Below are 23,992 nucleotides of genomic sequence, written 5' to 3'. Positions count from 1 at the left end.
AGGCCCCGCGGCCCCTAGCCCCCGCCACCCCGGCGCCGGCCCCTCTCACCCTTTCATTCTCTGCCCGGGGCCTGACGCGGGCCGGCGAATCCCCGGCCTCACGTAAGCGCGCTCGCCGCCCGCCCTGCCTGCGCGGCCCTGCCCGCCGCCCTACGGGAGCCCGGGGATGTGGGCCGGGCCTGGGGCCGCCTCTGCTTACCTTTCAGCTGCTTTTTTTTTTTTTTTTTTTTTTTTTTTTTTTTCCTCCTTCCCCCCTTTTCCCTCGGCCGGGCTGACAGATCAGAGTGAGAGGCGCTGGCAATGGACTCGGAAGCTCGGCTGCCGCTGCTACTGCTCTCCCCTGGGCTCCGGCGAGAGCCTTTCCCTGTCAAGCAAGAGGGGTGAGGATCATATTTTTATTTTGGAAACTAAAAAGTGCTCCCAGGGTCGGTGATTATTAAGGGGAAATCCCTGAATATACTCTCCAGCCAAGAAGGCAGGGCTGCCGGGGCTGCACAAGAAGAGGCAGCAGCCTCCTATAGCACCACTACAGGCACTGCGAGGACATAACACCAGAGAGCCGCTCCTCTGCCCTCCGAAACGACAACTTTCCTACCATCTTGGAGGCAGAGGAAAGGGGGGCCGGGGGGAAAAGTGCACCCGCTGCCGATAAAGTACACACTTCTACTTCTCATCTCTGGAAAAAAGTCCACACCGGCCGTCTACACCGGCGCCTGGGGGAGAAAGCAGGGAAGAAACTGGGGGCGCTTGAGAAACGTTTTCAGTTGCTCCACGGGGAAAAATGTTTCTGCATCTTCTGATGGGAAGAAATCTTGACAGGACACAGGTTTTCCGGTGATTATTGTTTTCTATTTTCTATTTAATTTTTTTTTTTTTCCCATGTCGGGGGCAGTGGTATTTTCTTCTCTTTTCTTTTTTTCAGGCTAATCATGATTTTTCTCCATTGCAGGTCCAAGTTCTGTGTCTGGTGGTCAGTTTATAAATTTGTGCTTCAAGAGACTTCATAGCCACTCTGTGTCCATTTGTCTGTTTATATGTTTTTACAGGTATATTTACAGGTTGCCTTCTGTATAAAAATGGGGATTATATATTCCCCTCAAAACTGAGATTGCTGAAAGACCATTGTAAAGGGATGTCTTTTGTCTCCTTTTTTTTCTCAAAGCAATGTAAATAAAACCTACTGACTGTCCAGAAAGGCATGATACAGCTGTTTATTTTTCACAGTGCAAATAAAGGCAGAGATCACGGAGAGGTTAAATACAACTTAGGTATAACTGACCAGATTCCTGGAAATGATTCTAATTCTGTTAGGGTCTCCCCAGGAAGAAAGGTTACTGGACAACTGGAAAGAGATTTGAAAGACAGCTTTAGGTTTTCTTTAAAACTGCTTATTAAGAAACTTTGCTTATTATACCCAGATACTGGCTTTTCTAATTAGATGCTTTAGCTCTTTGGTGCCTTGCATGTGTTGCTGCCCACTTTCTGTGTCACAGAATGGAAAAATGTGTGTTTTTGTTAGAGTTGCTGTGTTGTTGGTTCATAACTTCCAGTGTGCGGCCCGCCTCTATAAATTATTTTTAATATATTGCAGTGGATGTCACGGGTCTACTTTTTTTAATGAGCAAAGCTTAGTAGATGAGAGGGATCAAAGTTACACAAAGCTGAGGAAGCACAGAGGTGAGAGAAGCGTGCCGCCCCCTTGCAGCAATTCCCACAGAACTCTTATTGGAGGAGAGTAAATTACAGAGATGTTTTTCTATTTTTGCGAAGAGAATACCAGAAAATGACCAGAGGATCTTTTTGTATGTTCTACACGGAATGATGAATTGAATCTTGAACTAAAAGTTATTTTTCTGACATATGTTGGCTAACCTAGTGGGAATGGATTTGTAATATTAGTGCCTTGAATCAGCAGAATATTTCTTTCATTTAAAATGTATTGTAGAGCCCTTAGAAATAACTGATGACTCCACTTAAAAATGTCTTTCTTTGAGCTTCCAAATTTAGAAATTCCCATAATGTTAAAGTGAGTTCAGATAATGCATATATCAGATACTTATTATTTTCATGTTGACCCCCATCTTTATCATCTAAACTTGGATACAGTACTCTCTCCCTCTGCTGCTCCCCCTGTTTATGCTTTCTCACTTGCCCTCTCACAAATAAATAAAATCTTTAAAAAAAATCTAAAGTAATTAAAGTAAAATTAACTGATTCTGATCATCTTGGAAACCTCAACTGTGAAATTGTGTTCTATTTACAAGTTTTTAAAAAACATTTGGAGATCAAATTGGTCATAACAAGGAAATTACTTCCCTTAACATGGAACCCAAGTGGACTTGAAAAACGTGTTTCGAACTTGTTCTTACATATGATGTGACCTTATAGGTATGCTTTGCATTTTTCAAGAAATTAAGATGTGTTCACTTTAAGCTGACTGCACCCTTTTATGCAATCCCTCTTGTGTCCCACAAACTTATTTGCATGATAGGGATATGGGATATGATGCATAATCTTAGTATCTCAGTGTCTTTCTCTTTATAAAGCATGACTTACTTGTACATGGCTATAATCCCAGATGTTTATCCACCAGCTGAGCTAAATAACCCAGACGGGGAATTACAGCCTAACCAAGAAAGAAATCTCACTACGTTTGCAATATTGGTGAATTTGATTGGCCAGTATTTCGGTTGATAATTGAACTCATATTAGGTGCTGTGTCTCCATAATTCCTAGAAGCTGCAGGTGGTAACAAAACTACTGACATAATTGGGGTGCCTGGGTGGCTCAGTCAGTTAAGTATCTGCCTTTGGCTCAGCTCATGATCCCACAGTCCTGGGGTCGAGTCCCGCATCGGGCTCCCTGCTCCTTGGGAGCCTGCTTCTCCCTCTGCCTCTCTCTCTCTGTCTCTGTCTCTCATGAATAGACAATTAAAAAAAAAAAAGAAAATACCACCTATATCGTTAAAAGGTCTCACTCAATTATTGTGTGGATTTAAAATGATTTACGTATGTTTAATATATTAGATGTCTTTAAGCAACAAACCCATGCCTTTGTTGGCAAATGTTTGCTGACAGAATTGAGTGTTTAAAAAGACACTGACGGCAGACATGGTTATACAAATTATACATGGAGTTTTCTAGGGGGGATAAGGGTACGGGTATGAACCTTCCCTAATTACACATTTCCAAAGACAGACTCTAAAGTCTTATCAGGAGTCCCTAGCCAGTGTAAAAACTCCCAAGGAGGTGAAAAGGTAGAAGTAGGCTGTGTGTACAGAGCCTGAAGGTTTTCAAAACCACACTATTATGATGGCCATAGACACAATTGTTTTTCACTTTACGCATTTCTGTTTTGGAAACATTTGTTGGTAATGTTTCTATCTAAAACAAAGATTCGGTTTTATCGTGGTTACGGTGCCCTGCAAGAAAATGTTCCTGAGACAAGTGTATTTGGCAGACATCCATGTCATGGTTTTAGATTATTTGAGTATGAAATTTCTGTAATATAGATTCAGCTGTAGTCAAAACACACATGATCAGGTCATCTCCACATTCTAACACCTAACCCAGGGGCACTGAGACCAGGGAATTCCTACCTGATGCCATGCCAGAAACCAAGAAAGTCTTTTTTTTTTTTTAATCCCCATAAGGGCCAAAAGATATCCTCCAGGAACCCGCTGGTCACTGGCAGCAGCAGGGACGAGACGTGTCCCTAGGGCCATTTAACTGCCTTATCATGCTTTCGGCAGAAGAATGTAACCTAGCCTAGGCTGTCGGCCTTCTGGAGATGTTCTGTGGACTACCAACCTACAGTAAGGAAAACAACTGTCTAACCGAAGTTGTGGTTTAAGTAATGATTAGTAAAAAGAAACACCCAAAAGCAGTATTAATGATTGGATTTGAGTAGAATTATAAGTGATTGCCAGCCTTTTCTATAATTTGTAATGAAAAACTGTCCCAAAAGTGGTGGTTTAGCTAAAACATTGTAGTAGGAAGAGAAATCCATAGAGCCCTCAGAATAACAGGCAAAGGTCAACACAAAGATCACAGTGTTCACTTCTGCTACATTCCTGGTGAAGCGAGCTTTTTGTAGACCCACTGGGAACTTAACCACTATTTCCATGGGAAAATAAATTCCAGGTTCCAAACAGCTAATCAACAGTGATGTTCCAGAACACGTTCATTAATAAGTTTGGACTTCCTGTACTGTAACGTCTTTGCCATGTATTTGTTATAGGTGGCCAGAATTCAATAGTGAGTGTGGGAAAAAGGAGGAAATTTATTCAATTAAAGTAAGGAGTTACTGTTGTTTTAAAAAGATTTATTTATTTTAGAGCGAGAGCATGTGCGGGGGACAGAGGGGGAGAGAATCTGGAGCAGACTCCCTGCTGAGTGCAGAGCCCCACACGGGGCTCCATCTCACCACCCATGAGATCACAACCTGAGCAGAAACCAAGAGTCAGTCACTTCACTGACTGTGCCACCGAAGGCGCCCCAGTAAGGAGTTACCTTTAACACAATTCAAATAGGGGCGCCTGGGTGGCTCAGTCATGATTCTGGGAGTCCCGGGATCGAGCCCCGCATCGGACTTCCTGCTCAGAGCGGGAAGCCTGCTTCTCCCTCTCCCACTCCCCCTGCTTGTGTTCCCTTTCTCACTGTCTCTGTCAAATAAATAAATAAAATCTTAAAAAAAAAAAAAAAAAAACAGTTCAAATAGCTTGATTCAAATTCAGGCGAGGAAGATTATCAAATTATAAAAGGGTAAGGCCAGTTCTACACCAGGAGGGAAGACCTCAGTAACCAAAAATTACACTTTTTACCTTAACTATACATTGGTATTTCTGTTTTACGCATGTCTGGGTGCTTATATGAGCTTACAAGTAGGTATTTGCATTTTGTTTTATTAAGGAAAACCAGAAAGAGAAAGAAATGAGGGGATAGAAGTCAGTAAGATTCTACTAAAAATGATCCAACCTCATTCTTCTGTTAGGCTGATGCTGTTTTTTGCCCCACACAGCAAGTCATGGCCATTTTTGTCTTGATGCCCCCGTTCCCACTCTGCTTTGATGCCTTGCTCAAAATCTCGTCCCTGAAGCTTTGCGGTGCCAACCTGAGTCTACAGTGACCTTATTCTTACTCTAATGCCTTGAGTTGTTTTCTAGGTTTTTGGGGGGTTTTGTTTGTTTGTTTGTTTCCACATGTGTTCCTCTTGTGCAAAAGAACGTGAAGTGATTAGGAGCTCAATCTCCAGTCAAGGCCATCTGGTTTAGGAACTTGGCTTTACCACTTTCCTTGGTAGTGTGATCCTGGGCAAGCTCTTTAACCTCTGTTTCCTCATTTGTCAAAATGAGAGTAATAATAGTACCTAGGTTACTGTATTGTTGTAAGGATTAAGTGGCATAGTTCAGGAAAGGCCCAAGGCAGGGTCTCCGGCACGTAGTAAGTGCTATGTAAAGCTGCCCTTTTTGGTTGCTTGCCAATAAACACTTTACAGGCAGTATGGCTCAGGGTCAGGGAGGACTGTTTTGTTTTTGTTTTGTTTTGAAACACTACCAAGACAGTGAGCTCAGCAGCACTAGTCACAAGTTGACCTCAACACAGAAAACGATGAAAGGAGATTAAGATTATGGCATACCAAATATCTACATTAAAACAGAAACAGAAACAGTACATTGATTTTTTTTTCCAGATAGTTTTTTTTTTTTTAAGATTTTATTTTTAAGTAATCTCTACACCCATCATGGAGCTTGACCTTACAACCCCAAGATCAAGAGTCGCATGCTTTACCGACTGAGCCAGATGGGCACCCCTTCAGGTAGTTTTGAATACCCAGATAGTTGACAGTCTACAGTAAAGAATATTAAGTTTAGCTGAGATTTTGGTGTCCTTCAGACTCAATCAAGGTGTTAAATATAAAATGGGGTACAGGGAGAGTACCCACAGAATGCACAGCAGGAGAATATTGTGACCAGTTAAGCCCTCTTTCATTAGCCATTCTAAAGAATGAGAAATGCATTTAAGTTTCAGTATGAGGTATTGAAGAAAGATTTTTCTGACAAGGAAGCATAAAAATGATTATGAATTTTTTTTTTTAAGATTTATTTATTTTATTTGAGAGAGAGAGAGCACTTGGCGGGCAGGGACAGAGGGAGAGGGAGAGAGAGAGAGACTCATCAGCCGACTCCACGCTAAACCTGGAGCCCAATCCGGGGCTCGGTCTCACGACCCATGAGATCACGACCTGAGCTGAAACCAAGAGTCAGATGCCCAACCAACTGCACCACCCAGATGCCCCAGATTATGAAATATCTTCAAAAAGAGCCATCCCACAAAGAAAATAGTGGATGTTTGACACGTATAACATTTCCAACTGTTTTATCAGACAGGTATGAGTTAATTGTTTTAAAATGCAAATACAGTGTTAGGTTAAAGTGGGGTTTAGAAAACCATGTGTGAATCCCATAGCTAATATTTACTAGCTATACAAATGGGCAAGTTCCCTAGACTCTCAAGCCTCAATGCCCTCATTCTTAAGACCACTGCTTGAGTAAGATGATTTATAGGACCATATATAGTATACTATCTGAAACTTAACCGCCACTCCATAACTGAACATTTCTATTTCTTTTCTTTTCTCTGAGCTCATAGAAAGTGACTGGAATCAAAGTAGGACTTGAATTAGAAAACTGAAGAGGGGCCTTGCCCTAGAATCGATCTCCAAAGTCTTGAAGAACAAATATCATATCAGTTAAAACCCTATTTACATATTTACAATTTCCTTGGAAGATTTGTGTGAGATTTCTCTGTGATTGAAGTTACTAGTACTTCTGATTAAATGAAAATTAATTTTGAAACATGTGATCAAACTATGTATTTTCACTGTAAGAACAGCCTCCGCCAACACAAAGCCAGGAGCATGTACCCACTCCGTCATGTGCCGGGCTGCTAGCTGGGCATTTCCCTAGCACTTGGCTCTAACAGCAAGTGATCACAGGGGTCTCCTTGCTCAGGGTACTAGGTGATACCCTGCCCAGAGAACGGACCTCAATTCTGTGGCGTTTTGTGTTTGAAACAGGGAACTTAAGACATCAACTCAGCAGCTAATGACCTACTGAAAAGAAGAGAATGCTATAAAAGAAAATATCCAGAGTCATTGTGGTCCAAGTTTATTTCATCAAACAGTTCTCTTCGGTTACAAACACATGTATGTATCTTCATGGTGGATTGGGACAGAAAGTTGAAGAGCTCCTGCTACATATTATCAGGCTGAAATTTGTAGGGTCCTGCAGTGGTAAAGGAGTAAACCAGACAGGCCTTGTCCCCGCCTTGGCTTTACAGTTGAGGTATAGGATAAAGGTCTGAACTGGCCTGGTTGAAGGCAGTAGGGAGAGGTGGAGCCCGAGAGGAACTCGAGACCACCGGGCTTAAAAATATTAAGTTTCTTATTTTTTTCTCAACTGCTGGCCAAGCTAAACATGTTGAGGGCAAATCTGTTGGCTCATGAGAACGCGTGATGCTGGATAGGTTATCTCATGAAAATGCAAGTTTACCTTGTCATACCTCAAAGACGTGAAGAGGCCATTGTGTGGTCAAAGTATGAAAGGAAACCTGGAAACACTAGGACTCCTGTGCTTGGAAAATAAACTGAACAGGGTTGTGATTAAAGTCAATGAAGGAATTAGATCAGCTGAACCTTAAATTGTTTACCAGTAAGTCAAAGATACTAAAATCTCAGGTGAGGTTTTTAAGACTAAAAGGAAGTGGGGTGCCTGGGTGGCTCAGTCATTAAGTGTCTGCCTTCGGCTCAGGTCATGATCTCAGGGTCCTGGGATCAAGCCCTACATGGGGCTCTCCACGCTACAGCAAGTCTGCTTCTCCCTCTCTGTGATCTCTCTCTCAAATAAATAAATAAAATCTTAAAAAAAAAGACATGTCTATTCTATGGGTTAAATGAGAAGGGTTCTGAGGAAGCAAATGTGGACTTTCTGTCAATCTCACTAAGAGTCCAAGGTGATTAATAAAATAATATCTGTACAATTCTAACTATGCCAGTCTCTTGAGGATTATATTCCAATTGTCCATATTATAGTCTAGCTAAAAAATCTGAGAGTGGTGCTAAGTATGCTACTTTTTTCTCTTAGCTTATTTCTGTTGTACAGTCTTTATTGCTAAAATCACTTAAAGTGTATGCACACTCTATTTTCAAATGACTACAGGGGCACCTGCACAGCACAGTCGGTTAAGCATCTGCTTTCGGCTCAGGTCGTGATCCCAGGGTCCTGGGATCGAGCCCCATGTTGGGCTCCTTGCTCAGCAGGGAGTCTGCTTCTCCCTCTCCCTCTGCACCCCGCCCCCCACTCATGCTTGCCCTCTCACTCTCTCATTCTCACTTTCTCAAATAAATAAGTAAAGTCTTAAAAAAGAAAGGAAACTCTACAGGTTAAAAAGTAAAAAATGAAATATAAGAGAATCACCTGAAGTAAAAACATACAAGAGGAGAAAAATATGGTTTTGTTACAGCCTTTTGTGTGGAAACTCTGTGGCATATTTGAGGAAGTATCTTTAAGTATTCCCTTCCCCCATTTTGTAGGACATGATCAATTATATCATCTGCTCCTCTAGGTAACTTGGCAGCTGTTAATTGACATTATTCCCTGAGTTTTGCTGTAGCCATAGATGGTTCTAGAACATAAAAACAAAAGATTTGCAAGAATAGCTTTCATGGGGAGGGGGATGAGGGGAATGGGTGAAATAGGTGATGGGGATTAAGGAGGGCACTTGTGATGAGCACCGGGTGTCGTATGGAAGTGATGAATCACTACATTGTACACCTGAAACTAATATTACACTGTATGTTAACTAACTGGAATTAAAATAAAAACTTTAAAAATAAATAAATGGGGGGAAAAGAATAAATATTGACCAACTGGGAAGAACAAAGTAAATATTTACATAGTCCTAAATCATTTTCGTTTTCCCAGAGGTTTTATGATGTTCTACATATCTGAATGTTTTAATGTATTGATGTATAAAGCAGAAGCAATTAAGTAATTTAATACCAACAGAATTTATACTTCAAATGGCGAAAGAATGATCATCTCAAGTTTGTGGTAAGATACCCAGATGCTTCCTGTTACTCTGTCCAGAATGATGTTAACATTAACCTCAGAGGAGGCCGTTAAGCCAGTCTTCAGCTAGAAATGGTAAGCATTATGTTTCTATCTGTGGAGGAAGGAGGGAAGAATTATGTTACCTAAAATGTATGAGCAGCAAAGTTAGAGAACGTTATACAGTAATCACTGATGATGTGATAAACTATCATTCATTCCCTACCATATATGTCCATCTCTCTGAAATAAAGCTAACAAAAAAATTATAGGGAAAGAGACTCATGGTATCATTCTTAGAAAGCTCAGGTAAATACTCCATGCAGGCCTTTTGTCTGGTTTTTTTCCTTCTATTGGAAGAGGGTTTCTATCTTTTCTAAATCAAACTGTTTGAACAGTGTGTTACTGAATTCTCTTTTGCTTCCCTCTCTTTATCCTGACTTGAGTTCAGAAAATTCTGAAATGTTCATTCTTTTAAACTACAAAAGGGGATTTTGTGTATTTGTTGTTTACGCCAACTCCTTAATTTGAAAAGAAAAAAGCAAACAGCAAAGCAGCAATTACAAAAAGCCTCCACAATGTACTAAGTTGTCCAGATTTTCATTTTTGGATTATATCCATTAATAGTATTTGGTTTAGGGGCACCTGGGTGGCTCAGTTGGTTAAGCGTCCAACTCTTGATTTCGGCTCAGGTCATGATCTCAAGGTGTGAGATAGAGCCCCATGTTGGGCTCTGTGCTGAGCATGGAACCTGCCTAAGATTCCCTCCCTCTCCCTCTGCCCTTCCCCTGCCACTCTTGTGCATGCACCCTCTCTCTCTCTCTTAAAAAAAAAAAATAGTATTTTCTTTCATTAATCTGTAACACTGCATCAAATAATACTGAAGCATACTAAGTCTTCCAAAACATACCAACTCTTCCAAAATTGAGCTATCTTAAAGGAAAATAGAATGTGCTTTTTTGTTACCTAATAATTAGAAAAACCAAGTTCTAGGCAAGTAAATTGCTTACAGTTACATAGACTAGCCCAATTCTAGAGGGAAATAGTTCCAAGTGTTTTGTTGTATTTTTTGTTGTCGTTAACTAAACTACAGACTTTATTCAGATTTCATCAGCTTACCACTAATGTCCTTTTTCCACTCCGACACTCAAGTCTTTCCTTCTCTTTCATGACCTCAACCTTTATGAAGAGTACTGGTCAGTCATTTTGTAGAATGTCTCCCAATTTGGGTTTCTCTTATGTTTTCTCATGATTAGATGAGGTAATGTAGTTTTGGCAAGAAAATCTCAGACGGGATGTGTCCTTTTCAGAGCATCCTATCAGGGAGCATGATGTTGAGATGTGTTATGGCTAGTTGTATAGTTTTCTGCTGCTGCTGGAGTAAATCACCACAGACCCAGCACCGTAACACCATCCATTTGTTATCTCTTGGTTTCTAGAGGTGAGAAGTCCAGGCAAAGTGTGGCTGGCTCTCTGCTCAGGGTCTCACAAGGGTGAAATCAAGGTGTTGCTGGACTGTATTCGCATTTGGAACTTGTAATCCTCTTGCCAGCTCACTCAGGGTGTTGGCAGAATTCAGTTTCTCGGTTATAGGACTGAACTGTTTTCTGGCTGTCTGGCAGTGAGGGATCACTCTCACTTCCAAGAGGTCCCTCTCCAGTTCTAATTGATGGCACATCCATCTATAAGGGCAGCAGGAAAACCTCCCAGACAATCCCTCTCACACCTCGAGTCTGTGACTTCTAGGCCCAGGTGTAAAAGGCCCTTATGGGACACCTGGATGGCTCAGTCAGTTAAGTGTCTGCCTTCGGCTCAGGTCATGATCCCAGCGTCCTGGGATCGAGTTCTGCATCGGGCTCCTTGCTTAGCAGGATGCCTGCTTCTCCCTCTGCCACTGTCCCTGCTTGTGCTCTCCTTCTCTCTCTGTCACATAAATAAATAAAATATTTTTAAAAAAAAAGGTAAAGAGGACAAAGGGAGTAAGCAGGCATCTTAGAATTCTGCTTGCCACACTAGTGATTATTAATCTTGATTACTTGGTTAAGCTGGTGTCTTCTGGGTTTCTCCACTGCAGAGTTACTGTATTTCCACTTGTAATTACAAAGTATCTTGGGAGACATACTTTGAACTATGCAAATAGTCTGCTTCTCAAAATTTCCCATATTAATTTTTTTAATGATTTTATTTATTTGAGAAAGAGAGAGAGAGCATGAATTGTGGGGAGAGTCAGAGGGAGAGAGAGAAGCAGACTCCCTGCTGAGCAGGGAGCCAGACTGGGGCTCCATCCCAGGACCCCAAGGTCATGACCTGAGCTAAAGGCAGACGCTTTACCGACTCAGCCACCCAGGCACCCCTTTCCCATATGAATTTTAACATTCTTCAGTGGAATTGTCCATTCTCCATGTATGTATGTATTTATGTATTTATTTATTTCATTGTGGACTCATGAGAATACATATTTTATTTAGGGAGTTATAATCCATCATTATTTTGTTGTTCAACTTGTTCCAGCTTTAGCCGTTGGTAGCCTTTTCAGGTTAGTGTCTGTACCCTTTTGATATACCCCCAATCCATTTTGAACACTTCTTCACTTTCTGATACCAAAAGATGCCCGGTATTCATCTTATCTTTTTTCCTACTCCAAACCTAGAATAAATCACTTTTCCAAGGATAACTCCAGTTGTAATCCAAGAGAACTAGAAGTAAAGTTCTGTTTGTATTGACTTCAAATTAGTGTCTCCGTAGGCTAGGTGCAGGTATTAATGGGAACTTGTCCTAACAAAGTGCCACAAATTTAGTGACTTAACACAGTTTATTATCTTACAGTTCCACAAGTCAGAAGTCTGAAATGGGTTTTACTGGGCTGAAATTAAGCTATCCGCAGGGTTGCATTCCTCTGGAGGCTCCGGGGGTAAGCTGCTCCCTTGCCTTTTCCAGCTTCTAGAAGCTACTACCTGTATTCCTTGACTCATTATCCCCTCCTACATCTTTAAGACCAGCAGTACAGTGTCTTCTAATCTCCTCTGATTCTTGTCCTCCTGCCTCGCCCTTATTACGATCCTTCTGATTACATTGTCCCCACCCAGTTAATCCAGAATAATCTCCCCAACTCAAGATCCTTAACTTAATCATATCTACAAAATCTGTTTTGCCATGTAGGGTACCATATTCACGTGTTCAGGGAATTAAGACATGGACATATTTGGGGGCTATTATTCAAGCTACCACATGAATATATTTAGACTAATATATATGGACATTTTCAATCTTTCTTTTTAAAGGAGAAAATAACAACTAACACTAAGCACTTATTCATACTTAGTGCTTTACACATATTTAGTGAACTCTAAGAGGCAGGTGTTATTATCATTATCCCCATTTCAACTGGTAATAGTAATGAGATGACATAGCTGGTAAGTGATAGAGCCAGGATTTAAATCTGGGGAATTGATTCCAGAACTTTCTCCCTTAACACACAAGTCAGTGTGTACATTATCACATGGTGTTGCCGCTCAGTAAGTAGTGTTGGATATAATGATTGCCCCAAATCCTTCTCATAACTTGATCATTTTTCCCAAATTTGGAATAAAGTTAAAAAATTATAATCTCAATGGATTGTGATATGTGCAGTGAACAGAAATTTTAGGAACAGCCTTAGTGCTGCAAAGACTTAGTAAAGGTGCACATACATCAACTAGAACCTGGGACCTGGCCAACTTAGGTTCATCATTGAGTTCATTTTCTCTTCGATAGCATGACTCAGTATAATTTAGGTATTTGTTATGATTTGAATGTCTATGTTCCTTCAAAATTCATATGTTGACATCCTCATGCCCAGTGTGATGATTTTAGGAGGTAGGACCTTTGGGAGGTGGTTAGGTCATGAGGATGGAGCTTTCAATGAATGGGATTAGCGCTTTTATGAAAGGGACCACACGCAGGAGCTGCCTACTCCCTTCTATCTTGTGAGGCACAGTAAGAGATGGCAGCGTACAACCTGGAAAGGGCCTCCACCAGAAGCTGACCACAACGGCACCCTGATGGTGGAGTTCCTGACCACGATGGCACCCTGGTGGTGGAGTTCCAGGCTCTGGAGCTGTCAAAAATAAAGGCGCTTATAAGCTGCCCAGTTTGTGATGTTTTGTTATAGCAACCCAAACGGACTAAAACAGCAGGATTTTCCCAGTTCTTGGAAAAATCCTGAAGGGAAACTCATCAGTAGATAAATTTTGGCTGCCCAGTGATAGATTCTTAAAAATATATTCTAGTCACATCTAATCAGAAGGAATGTTTTTCATGTTTACTTTATTTCTATATTTGAGTATGTACATGTGTCATTCATAGAAAAACATGTAGTTTTTCTATTCCAGGATACCCGACTAAAATATTTTCATGTTGAAGTTTGTAGATATTTCCCAACCAAGTTTAAAAAATATATAAATCTAGGGGCATCTGACTGGCTCAGTCAGTAGAGCATGTGGCTCTTGATCTCAGGGTCATGCGTTCGAGCCCCATTTGGGTGTAGAGATTACTTAAAATATATATATATATATTTTTTTTTCCTAACATATATATGTTATATATTTTTTTTTTCTAAAACACACACATATATATGTATATGTGTTAGAAAGGGGGAAAATGGATTCAATTTATGTCCACATTTGTGTAAGTCTTTGAAATATGGGTATACTCAAGAAGAAGGGGCATTATTCAAGATAATTGAAAGTTTTGGAATAAAATAGATAAAATTTATGAAATGTGACTTATATAGTCCAGTAAAATACTACATCATCTAAAATATAATTTCAAAGTTTTTGTCAGCATATATATGACTACATATGACTAATTTCTACTGAATTGCTAATCACCTGGAAGTGATTCACAAATAACAGTGTCTATCAATAACTTTAAAGAAAGAGAAGATAGTATCTGGAAGGCCCAATAAATTACACAGCATAAGGGTTACTAATCAATAAGTGGATTATTTTTCTACATTTCTGTATTTTCCAAATTAATAGAGAGGCAGTTACTCAGCATTTGACAAACTAGATAACTTCACACTCTGCTCTGGGTGATTTGCTTTTAGTTTACCCAAGATCAAATTTTAAGACCTTAAGCCATATTATGTACATAGTTCTAAAGAAGACATAGACATTCCTTATTTAGGGGAAAGACAAAGTGCTAAAAATTATCTTTTTTTTTGAGAGAGAGGACATTAGTCTTAGCTTTGGAAAACTGATGAGCAGCCTTGAAAACTTTGTTCATTCATTTATTCATAAAATATTTATATTGAGGCTACCTGCTGAAAGTATACTAAGACTTATACAGATGGACACACACAATAAGTGCTTGAGAAATTATTGTCTCAACCAGAGTTTCTGATGTACATCTATGAGTAAAGCACATGTACGTATTTAGTGACCAAAAAGATACCAGATCTCAATTCCCTATTGGGCCCCCCAGTTCTTTCCCTGGTTCCTAAATGGGTATCCCTCTATTACGAGTGGTGTCTTTGTTTTGTTTTGTTTTTGTTTTAGATTTTATTTATTTATTTGAGAGAGAGAAAGGGCACGAGCAGGGGGGAGAGGGAGAAGCAGGCTCCTTGCTGAGGAGGGAGCCCAATGAGGGGCAAGGAGCCTGGGATCATGACCTGAGTCAAAGGCAGACGATTAACTGACTGAGCCATCCAGGCACCCCTACAAGTGTTCTTAATGATACATATGAACAATGTATACATTCATAGTTGTGTCTCTAAACCTATAGGTGGTAGATAAAGTAGGTAGTACTTAATATCCTCATTTTACAGATTAAAAAAAAAAAAAAGACCTAGTCATTTAATTCAATCATTGAACTACCATGATCCAGGCCCTAGTCTAGGGCTCTTTGCCTTGCAGTTTACCTGTCTGCACTCTTAATCAAATATCAGAAAGGATGTGAGGAAAGGACCACTGAGTTAATTACTCCCTCAGGAGAAGGACTAAGATGACTTTCTAGTACTTTTGCTACTAAAATTCTAAATATAGCAAGAGGGGGCTTGTTGCCTCTGATAAAATGCTGCCTCCCCAAAACAAATGATAAATTTGGAGAAGAAACTTCTTCTGTTCGAATAAAAATGTGCTGCTCTTTGAACTCATAATGTCTTATCAAAGAATTTGTCCTTATTGATATACTTAGAAAAGTATGCAAATATTTATGTACAAGAGTATTCATTACTGCATTATCTGTAATAAAAAAAAATCTAGAGGATTCTAGAGAGAAAGGCCTATATATCCCATTAATAGGGAAGCAGTATAACATTGTGGTTAAGAATTGCCTGGATTCGTGGTGCCTGGGTGGCTCAGTCAGTTAAGCATCTGACTCTTGATTTCAGCTCAGGTCATGATCTCAGGGTTGTGAGATCGAGCCCCAAGTTGGGCTCCATTCTGGGCCTGAAGCCTGCTTGGGATTTTCTCTCTCCCTCTCCCGCTGCCCGTCTCTCTCTCTTAAAAATAAACAAATATATATATATATTCTCTCTCCCTCTCCCCCCCACGCTCTCTCATTCTTGCTCTCTTCTCTCTCCCTTTTCTAAAAAAACAGTAATAATAATAATTTCATATATAATAATTTTTTAAAATAATTAAAAAAATAAATAAAAAGAAACTTCATTTTATAGTTGTTAATGGTCTTTTTTTCTGTGTGTCTCCTTCTTCATTGCTGTGGTACAGATACAGGGCCTATGGCAGGAACTAATTGTCCCCCAATATCTACCGTTGCAGTGGTTTTAATTCTTTGACACTCCTCCCATGGGATGTATGTTTCCTCCCCTTGAATCTGGGTGGGCTCTGACCAGATTGGCTTGATCAGTAAAGGACAATGGAAGTGATGCTATAGAACTTCCAAGGTTAAATCATAAAAACCTTCCTCCTTGGTCTTGCTCTTGGAGCCCTGAACACTCGACAAGTACAATTGTCCTGAGAATTTCATGTGGAATAGGACACAAGTAGATGCTCTGGAAGACAATCCCCTCTGAGCCTGTCTTTCTACCATTCCAGCCCAGGAGCCAAACATGAATGAAGATGCTATCTGGGAACTGAGTCTTCTCATTGGAGCTGCTCCAGGCCCCAGCTGTTTGAGTCAACCTCCAGTATTCCAGCCATCCAGCTGAGGTTCCTACCTTATAAAACAGAGATGAGTCACTCCCATCTCTGCTGTGCCCTTTCTGTATTTTGCACTCATGGCATCATCTCATGAGCATAATAAGATGGTTGTTGTTTTACACCATTAAGTTTTGGGGTAGTTTGTTACACAGCAAAAAAAATAGCTAGAACACTCCTCTTAGAATCTCTGTTTTAGTTGGGTATATGACTAGAAGTTACATTTCCCAGCCTCTTCTCTTGCAGGTGAATGTGGCTGTAAGCCTTACCTACGATATTTGAGTAGAAATGATGCAGTTTCAAAGTCACGTCAATAAGATGTTTAGAGCTTGTCCTCTGCTTCCTCTCTCTCATGCACGTCTTGCTAGCTGAGACAGTGATATTTCGAGCAGCTACCTAGGATACAGAGATATTCTGGACGGCAGTCACAGATTGGATTCCCCAGGTAGTGGACTCTGAGAAGAGTTTAGTGTACAGAACATTTATTAATGAGTTCCCTCGAGGTCAACACTGTAAGGGAGGGAAAGAAAGCAGGAATGGGCAGAGGGAAAGCTAAGCTGCAATTGCAGGCCCAGTGACAATCTCAGCCAACCTCACAGAGAGATTAAGGAGCTAAGACAGCCCTTCCGAGTTGTCCCCCAGTGGGTCTAGAAGGTCAGGCCTTTGTATTCCCACATGGATCTGTCATTGTATGTGGGTCATCCTGCCATATGCTTTTGCTGTTATAATTACAGCATATTAGTTATCTATTATTGCATAACAAAATAACCCAAAACTTAGTGGCTAAAAACAACAAACATTTAGTATCTCAGTTTCTGTGTGTCAGGAATCTAGAAGTGTATCAATATGAGTCACATCAATGCAATTGGGGGCCAAAGGATTCAGATCACTCACATGGTTGCTGGAAGGTAGTCTTCTTCCTTACCACATGGTCCTTTTCAGAGGCTGCTTATGTGTCCTCACAGCATGGCAGGTGACCTGAGAGGGAGAGAATCAGAGAGTGCCCAAGATGGAAGCCAGTCTTAAAACCCAGCAGGGACATCCCTAATGATTTACAAATGAATCAGTAAGTCCAGCGCACAAAGAGAGGGGATTACATAAGGGTGTGAATCCCAGCTGGCAAGGATCATGCGGGCCATCTTAAAAGCTGCCTACCACATGTAAATGCACAGAATTTTGTGTCCTGCTATTTTTAGTTTTCATTAACTTATATATTTTGGTTTGCTACATATTCTTCATTTAAACAATGTGTTTAAAAATTATAAAAGCAAAATATTCTTGCTGTAAAAACTCAAATGTTCAAATGATAGAGTTGTAAAATCCTTTTCTTTATCCTCGATTTAGCTGAACTACCCAGAGGTAACCACAATATTTTTTTGTATCTGCTGAAATACTTTTCACACATAGGTAAACATATATATAGATACAGATACATATTGTTGCATCTTAATGTTCTTAATGGGGACTCCTGGATGACTCAGTTGGTTGGGTGTCTGCCTTTGGCTCAGGTCATGATCCCAAAGTCCTGGGATTGAGCCCCGCATCGGGCTCCCCACTCATCGGGGAGCCTGCTTCTTCCTCTCCCTCTCCTTCTGCCTGCTGCTTCCCCTGCTTGTGCTCTCTCACTCCCTAATAAATAAATAAAATCTTTAAAAAAAATTGATGTTCTTAATGTATCTTGGAGCTTTTTCCATAACAGCAAGTGGAGATCTAGCTCATGCTTTTAAACATTTGTATATTTTATACCAAAACTATTTTATGTCCTCCATTGGCGGACATTTAAATTTTTTGTTTTATTTGATGACCAATGTGAATGTACATTCTGCTCAAGTCTTTGCAAATTCATGCTGGTAATCTTTAGGATAAATTCCTGGAAGTGGAATTGTTTGGTCTAAAAAATGAGCATTTAAAATTTTGATGGGGGGGGGGGCACCTGGCTAGCTCAGTCAGTGGAGCATGGGACTCTTGATCTCAGGATTGAGTTTGAGCCCCATGTTGGGTGTAGAGATTATTTAAAAGTAAAATCTTTAAGAAATTAAGTTTTTAGGTACCTAGGTGGCTCAGTCGGTTGGGCGGCCAACTCTTGATTTCAGCTTAGGTCATGATCTTGGGCTCCTGAGATCAAGCCCCATTTTGGGTTCCATGCTCTGCAGAGTCTGCTTGAGGATACTTTCTTCCTCTGCCCCTTCTCCTGCCCTCTCTCAAAAAAAAAAAAAAAAAAAAAATCTTAAAAAAAATAAAAAATAATGTTTTGATGGATATCATACAGTGTATGAGTGTATCTGTTTTCCTAGATAATGGCTAACACTGGGTATTACTAAACTTTAAAATTTTGTCAGGTTTAGCCATGGCCACCACTATATTATGTATACCTGTATTCAAATGTTCTGCCATTACTATAATTGATGCTTACAGATCTTTCACTACATTGTTAGCTTCTTGAGGACACAAACTAAAGTGCATTTCTCTTAGCATTATACTTGGCACACAATACTCTGCAAATGTTTCATAAATCTCAAAGTTGAATTTAAGGCTTTGAGATGTCACTCAACCAGGCGTCAGAAGAACTGGTTCAACCCAAAAAACCTGCCCCTAATTTTCCCCTAATTCTCTCTGGCTTCCATTTCCACATTTACAAAATGCACATGTAATACTAGATTTCTTGGGGCACCTGGGTGTCTCAGTTGGTTGACTGTCTGGCTCTTGATCTCAGTTCAGGTCTTGATCTCAGGGTTGGGAGTTCAAGCCCCTCAGCAAGGAGACTACTTAAAAAAAAAAAAATACTAGGTTTCTTTTTACAGTCCTTTTCAGACCCCAAATTATATGCTTCTAAGAATGAAATTAATGTTATTCATCTTGTGATCTCTTTACATACCAATTCAAAATTCAATACTGTAAACTAATCACTAGTCCTAAACCACACATTCACTGTATTTTTAGTACCAACATATGCTTTCCAGTGTAAGTTATTTTTAAAATATTAAGATATCAAAGATTTTGAATATCAGTCATAGGTAAATCAATCTTCAGAATTTTTCAGTAGTAAAATCTACAAACACTTCAAGTAAAAGGTATTTGGTTCCAAGATCCTTATTCTCTTAAAATCTAGACCTGAGGTCTAGTCATAGTTTTTTCATCGTCTCTTGGGCTAAATTAAATAAGCAAGCTAATTAAAGTACTATGCAATTGTTAAGATATTTTAAAATATTGGTTATTAAAAATTATTAGGGAGTTATCAGCTATCTTCATTATTGAACAGTGGCCATATATATGTCTATACACAATTTTTTGTTCCAACAGATCTTTGTATTATTTTCATGGCCATTTGTTTCCAAACATTGAATCAACCACAAATATGAGGTCTAGCTATGCTAAGATAGGAGTAGCCTCACAAAATGTCCTAAAAAATAGCTTGTCATACTCATGCATACCTTAATTTCTGCTTGAGCCCTCACTTTCAGGCAAACCAGATCTTAGCTAACAAGGGATTTGCAGTGTTACTAGTGACATCTTAACAGTAGTCATGACATACTAACATTTTAAAAAACACCTCTTACCACTGTTTTAAGCTCCTTTAGTTCTCTCCTTAGGTGTTGAATAGTGGTAGGGCAATCTGTTTAATAGTAAATCTGACAGTTTATATATATTAATCAAAAGTTTATGTTGGCAAAAGAATCCACTGGCCCCCTTTGTGCAAATCAATAGCTCTAACCCTCTTTCAGTACCCTATCACTAGCAAATAATCTTCCCCTTCTGACAGCACTGTTTTTATGGTTTTGCTCTTAGAAGTATTCTCTTTTAAGGGTTAGAACCCAACAGACTCAGTAAATCTTCCTACAACTCGTAAAAGTTCCATCAAAATAAGTAGAGTTCTGCATAATAAATTTTCACAGCCTTGGTGGATGGTATGTAGTAGCAGTGTTTTGTTGATTAGGTTGACCTTGGATAAGTCATTTAATTCCTTGGAGCCTTAGGAAAGGAATGCATTTCTTTAGAAAAATAAAAGCTGGAGGTTATATTAGGCATGACTTTCCCTTACAACCAATAGTTTAAGAGTTTTCCACTTCATTCATTTAAAATGGGGACTTTTTAGGATCAAGAACTCCAGTGGGGGCACCTGTCTGGTTCAGTCAGTAGAGTGACTGCTGATCTCTTGTGAGTTTGAGCCCCATGTTGGGTATAGAGCTTAGTTTAAAAAACAGCAAAACTCCCTTGGTGATTAGCTGCAACCTCCTGAAACTGTTAGAAAAATTTTGAATACACATTTCCCTATAATGATGGTCTTCAGTTATTGAGCACATTGAACATTTCCTGTGTCAGGAAGTAAGCTAAGAGTTTCATAGGTTTTCTGACCTAATCCTCATAACAACATTATGAGGTAGAGGTAAATACAATTATTCTATTTTTATCCCCATTTTACAAATGAAGAAATAATCTTAAAATTTTTCTTAACTAACCTTTCCGAAGTTCTGACCTGGCAAGAAGTGGTGTTTAAATAACTTGTTAAATAACAAACAATAATAAATGACTGTACACTGGGTATTACTAAGAGGGCATAATACTTTTTATTAATGTATTTGTTATAATATAATTCACAATAAATTTGGGAAGCATTTTGTATAGAGCTTAGGCTTTAAGATCTTTCCTGCACATCTATTCAATTTTCATAGCTGTCCAAAAGCTTTATATCTGAGGCAACATGGGACAATAAAATCTCTAATTAAACTCCCTTGCCTTTAGCCTCTAACTCTAGCTTTAAGCAAGTTATTTGATATTTCTTGGGTCTCAATTCCTATTGTTTGCAGGGTTTTTATGAAAATTAGACATAATGTACTTAAAGCTTTAGTGATACATATTTGGGTCCTCTTTAAATGAGAGGGTATTTCCAGACTGCCTTCTTCACCCAAAGGGACCTGGCCCTTGAGCCTTTCTCACCTTCTCATTGTTGACTCTTTCATTACTTAGAATCATAATTCCAGGGCGCCTGGGTGGCTCAGTTGGTTGAGCGGCTGCCTTCGGCTCAGGTCATGATCCCAGGTTCCTGGGATCGAGCCCCGCGTCAGGCTCCCTGCTCAGTGGAGAGTCTGCTTCTCCCTCTCTCTCTGCCTACTTGTGCTCTCTATCTCTCTGTCAAATAAATAAATAAAAATCTTTAAAAAAAAAAAAAGAATCATAATTCCATCAGCCAGGTTATTCTCACCTATATGTATTTTTCTTCTATTTGGGGGCTCTTCTTCAGAAAGCCTTTTTTCCCCCCTAGCAACCACCTTTAATGTTTATGTTCACAATAACATTATTTCGCATTACGTGATTAATAAGTGCCCACTAGACAGACTTTCATGTTTACTTCATGTAAAAACCAGCCAATTTTATTGAGCACTACTTACCCCAGACAAGGTATGCTTTATAAAATTATAAGTTCAACACATGTTGCCTAGATGGCAGCCCAAGGATTCTGGACTATCATGGTCGTATACCACCTCTTCTCCATTTGAACACAATATTCCCTCACCAACAGGCCTATGAAGTCTACACACGTTCACTGAAAAGTACTGTGTAGAATACAAAACTGGAAGCATATGCCCCCTCGAGGTCAGCTACAGTGCTAAGGGATAAAGAAAGTAGAGGAGGACAGAAAGTTTGTACTGAATTCAAAGACTTTCAGCAAGAATTTGTACAATTTCAGGCAACTTAGAATTTTAAGTACTTAAGCAAAATACACTTCATAATGTATTGCTAAATGAAAAAATAAACAGTTCGGAAAAAACTGTTACAGGTGACAAATTCTGTATAATTTATCTTTTTGAAGATAAAGTATCGATGACATACTACTATTTAAAAAATCTTATTGTTGTATCAGGAATATCGCATCCTATAATTGGGCTAAGTTTTTAGTGAAAGCAGGAATAAGGATTACACAACAAAAGGATTCTGACCATAGATTCTGAAAAACATTTAATATGGCTTTAAATTATCTCCTAGATCAATTATAAAATTTTACCTCCTTTTTGTTTTGACAACTGAAAATTATGAAAGCTTTTAGCTTTGTCTTCTATTATTGGAATATAGTTGACTTAAAAGTGCAGATGGTTAATATAATAAATATGGAACATCAACAAAGACCTAAATTACATCCCTTAACTCCATCACTCCAGTGATGCATGTGTGTGTAATCTCTTATACAAAGAAAAATGTCATATAAATCACCATGGTCTATAAACAGATTCAAGAGAAAACAGAAAAATGTACTATCCATTAAGATTCTCAATGCTAATTCTTAGAAGTAACAACCTATAAGATCTGTATTAATGGGAGGGAATTATGTATAGCAGGTAAGAACAATGAGCTTTGGAGTCAGAGAGAACTAGGCTGGAGTCCTTGACTATTTTTCTGTGACCTTGGGCAAGCTACCAAATATCCCTAGGCTTCAGTTTCTTCATCTGTAAAATAAGGTAACACTACCTCAGAGTTGTAGCAAGGACAAAACAAGACAATGCATGTAAAACCAGAGTGCTTAGCACACAGAAAAAGCTAAATAATCATTATCTATCATTATTATGATTATTATTATTTATAGTTGTCCAAGATACGTATCTGATGTGTGATTATGTTACACATATTTTTTCTATTTACCCAGCTTGACAGAATGCTCAAATCTTTCCTTGAGTGTTAGAAACTACCAGTGGGTCCTAATGGAAGCTCTTATTTCATACATTTTACAAACCTAAATGATCAATGAAAATGAACAAAAACTCGTATTTTAAGAATTTTCTTTGTATGTGTCACAAAGATTGCCAATACTTTTATGTGAAAAAGCATCTGTATACATTGTTTATTAAACAATTTAACGTTTACACACAATACATAAATGTCTTTGAAACCTCAAAGTTCACTGATAATTGCAGTATCATTTTCAAATAAGCAAGGTACGACCTTAAGTATTACATCATTCAGATTATTTTTTAAAGAATAAACCTGTAGGAGATCATTCCAACATAACTGTCCATTAATTATTTGTAACAAAATGGGGTTCCTAGTAGAAGTTTCAGCATATGGATGGTTCCTCTACTGCCTGGGCACCCTCCGTGACAGCTTTGACACATTTGGCCATTGTCTGTGAAGCTCTGCTAATTGAGTCTGAAAGATATTAAGAAAATGTGCATTTTGATAATACAATTTTTTAAAAAGCACACAGTAAAACTTTCTTGTTGCACACACTCAGGAACAACCAAAAAAAAGACTATAAAATTCTATGTAACTGTATCTAATGTGAAGAAGAACTCCAGAAAATAAGCCCCTTATAAGCTAAATGCTTTTGGTAAGTACTCCTAGGAATGATTAAATAATTACATATAGCCATACAATATGCCATTATGCAACCCTTACAAATATTATAGAAAAGTACTAAAGATAGGACAAATATGTGCACAATACTGTTATTGAAAACAAGTTTATAAAATAGTATGTGTACTAAAATCCACTGAATCCAGGGGCGCCTGGGTGGCCCAGTCGGTTCAGGTCATGATCCCTGGATCCTAGGATCTAGCCCCACGTTGGGCTCCCTGCTCAGCGGGGAGTCTGCTTCTCCCTCTGCCTCTGCCCCTTCATTCCACTCGTGTACGCGCGCGCGTGCATGCGCTCTATCTCTCTCGCTCTCAAATAAGATCTTAAAAATAATAATAAAAAAAATAAAATCCACTGAATTCAGTGAATTTTATGGTCTGTAAATGGTATTTCAATAAAGCTG

General features: G+C 39.2%; 2 protein-coding genes and 1 long non-coding RNA gene across 5 annotated transcripts in view; 1 reads left to right on the top strand and 2 right to left on the bottom strand.

Moving 5' to 3' along the window:
- INO80D (INO80 complex subunit D) overlaps positions 1–240 on the bottom strand; it is a 65,880-nt gene extending 65,640 nt beyond the window's left edge. The window contains exon 1 of the mRNA XM_035007310.1: positions 50–240. The gene's annotated coding sequence lies outside the window, so the exon portion shown is untranslated. The remainder of the gene's footprint in view (positions 1–49) is intronic.
- On the top strand, positions 15–1,195 carry LOC118012113. Of its 2 annotated transcripts, XR_004679611.1 has the most exons (3): positions 15–102; positions 279–834; positions 950–1,195. It is a non-coding gene; the product is annotated as an uncharacterized LOC118012113 (long non-coding RNA). The 2 variants fall into 2 exon arrangements; XR_004679610.1 differs by lacking the exon at positions 15–102 and having other exon boundaries at positions 224–834.
- A 20,392-nt stretch (positions 1,196–21,587) lies between these two features.
- The window catches only part of NDUFS1 (NADH:ubiquinone oxidoreductase core subunit S1), a 28,713-nt gene continuing 26,308 nt past the window's right edge, over positions 21,588–23,992 (bottom strand). For both annotated transcript variants that reach the window (XM_035007306.1, XM_035007307.1), the window contains exon 19: positions 21,588–23,382. In XM_035007306.1, the coding sequence (XP_034863197.1) occupies positions 23,291–23,382 (92 nt within the window). In that variant the 3' untranslated portion in view covers positions 21,588–23,290. The remainder of the gene's footprint in view (positions 23,383–23,992) is intronic.

Source organism: Mirounga leonina, unplaced genomic scaffold (genome assembly GCF_011800145.1).
Source record: "Mirounga leonina isolate KUSES-001 unplaced genomic scaffold, KU_Mleo_1.0 Mir_151, whole genome shotgun sequence".
Classification (NCBI taxonomy): Eukaryota; Metazoa; Chordata; class Mammalia; order Carnivora; family Phocidae; genus Mirounga; species Mirounga leonina.
The sequence above is the reverse complement of the archived record's forward strand: the minus strand, read 5'-3'. Positions and strand labels throughout refer to the sequence as shown.